General features: G+C 38.0%; 1 protein-coding gene across 1 annotated transcript; it reads right to left on the bottom strand.

Annotated features, from left to right (window-relative positions):
- Positions 1–229: 229 nt before the first annotated feature.
- On the bottom strand, positions 230–928 carry LOC116142673 (VQ motif-containing protein 11-like). Its single transcript, XM_031428094.1, has one exon. It carries the CDS (start codon positions 923–925, stop codon positions 314–316), a length of 612 nt encoding a protein of 203 aa, XP_031283954.1. The 5' UTR covers positions 926–928; the 3' UTR covers positions 230–313.
- Positions 929–2,126: the final 1,198 nt, after the last annotated feature.

The following is a 2,126-nucleotide window of genomic DNA, read 5'->3' as shown; positions in this document are numbered from 1 at the left end:
GAAAGTTAACTAATTAACCGAATAAGAAAAGGTTGTCGAAATATAAACCCTAAAGAAACGCAATAATAGCGCGTGGATACACGTGGCAATAGAATAAGAGAATTCCAACCAGAGATTTGGCAAGGATACTGAGCATTGCATATTTTTCAGTCTGTTAATGGAGACAACTTCAAAAAGAAGAACACCAAAGTTGAAAAATAAAAGATAATTAATTAATATATAACTCCCCACATACAATTAATACAAATTAGAAAACAAATCCAATGTAACTAAAGCTATAATATAATCTAAGTTAATCTCAATTAATGATGAGCTAATTAGAAGAACAATGAGCATCATTACTTGTTGGAGAACTTAACGGGAACAGTGGAAGAAGTTCAGGCTCAGCTCCTCTCGGCGTACTCAATGGACTCGGATGCAAGTAAAATCCTTTCTCAGCAATGGCTCTCTCTTCTTCTTCCTCACACAGCTCCCTCGGACTGCCGCCGCGCGCGTGCACCTCCTCCATCGGCGATCTCGGGCTCACGCGCGAAAGAAACTCCAGGGTCGAAACGGGCGACACAAGGAAAGAATTTCCACGCTGCTTGAAGAAACAGAGCTCGTAGTTCCCGTTCGGGTTAACGCTACTGTTGTTGGGTTTGTTGTTGAGTTTGATTTCGAGCTTTTTGGCTGTTTGTCTTCGTTCATGGAGCTTGAATGCTGGTCTTTTCGGACCCACGTTGTGGATTGGGTGAGTTACAGGGAGCTTCGGGGCCGCGGGGTCGTCGGGTGCGCCAGTTAGTTTCTGAACTATTGTCCTGAACGTTGAAGGGTCGGCTTGGACGAAAGTTGTGTTGGGTGAAGCTGAGTCAGAGGGGTAAGCTGGCGGTGGCTGTTGCGACATGGTGGCGACGGTGGAGGTGGTGGCGTGGGAAGTGGAAGCCATGAAAGAGATTAGTGAGAAAGAAATGAAAGGTTTACATACAGGTGAGTATATATATAAGATCAAAAAGAGAGATTTTGATTAGTTTTTGTTTGCTTTGAGAAATGGTGTTGATGTTTCCACTAAGGTTTGGTTGTGGACTTTTAGGCAGTGTTTGGGGTTGAGAATCTTTGGATTAAAGTATGTTTTTTCTAATGTTTATTCGGTTCAGTTATTAATATTTTGAGTGCACGTTTTTATTTGCAGCTGGTTTGCATTGCTTTCCAGTTTCCACTTAAGCAAAAGGGTCAATAATATATCAACTCAATTCTTTCTTTCTCATACTTTATTCTCACGTTAACACTACTTAATCAATCATCTGGTTGCTAGTTTACGCATACTTCAACTAATATATTTAATTTTGAAACTGTCGATCGGATAAGAGCCTTAGTGACCACCCTATTAACACTTAAGTGTTCGGGCAAATTTGCGTTGACCATAACTAATCATCCGGGTCTTGGAATTGTTGGCCAAGTAAAAACCTCAGTGATCACCCCTCAATTAGTGTTTAAGTATCCGAGTTAACTTGCATGCACCATAACTAATTCTCAGGTACTTTTACTCTTATCATCACGGTAATTAACTCATAACCAATTTTTACTACTAAATGAAGTTATCCCAGATCTAATAATACTAGGGATTCAAGAAATACTGTTAGCGAAAGTTGTTAAAATAGAAAAGAAATAGATTGTGTCAAGAGTAATGTTATACTTACTCATGATCTTACTAACTATTTTATTACCCTGTGTAACTATAACATATAGTACGGATACTATATGTATAATACCCGTACTATACCACAGAATAATAAGATGATTAATAAGATCGTGAGTAAACATAGTATTATTTTTTATGTCAAATGGGTAAAGTTGGTTACTGTGCATTTAAAACCGTGTTGAGCCAACTGCCATAAAGATAAGCCACTTTTCATGAAGTCTAAATGATTTTCATTAAGTGACGCAAAATGTCTTTCCTGATGTAATAAGAGCAAACGACATGTTCCCACTAAAGGTAAAGCGAAATGTCAAGTTGCCACCCATGGTTTCATAACTTTTAAATTCCCTCCTTTAAAATAACACTGTTAACAATTCTAGACATTGACACAAATATAGAATCTGTTATTGCCATATTGCCCTTGATAAGTAAATTAGAAAAAAAAAAAAAA

Source organism: Pistacia vera, unplaced genomic scaffold, assembly GCF_008641045.1.
Source record: "Pistacia vera cultivar Batoury unplaced genomic scaffold, PisVer_v2 Contig413, whole genome shotgun sequence".
Taxonomy (NCBI): Eukaryota; Viridiplantae; Streptophyta; class Magnoliopsida; order Sapindales; family Anacardiaceae; genus Pistacia; species Pistacia vera.
Note: the sequence above shows the minus strand (reverse complement) of the source record. Positions and strands in the feature narration are given on the sequence as shown.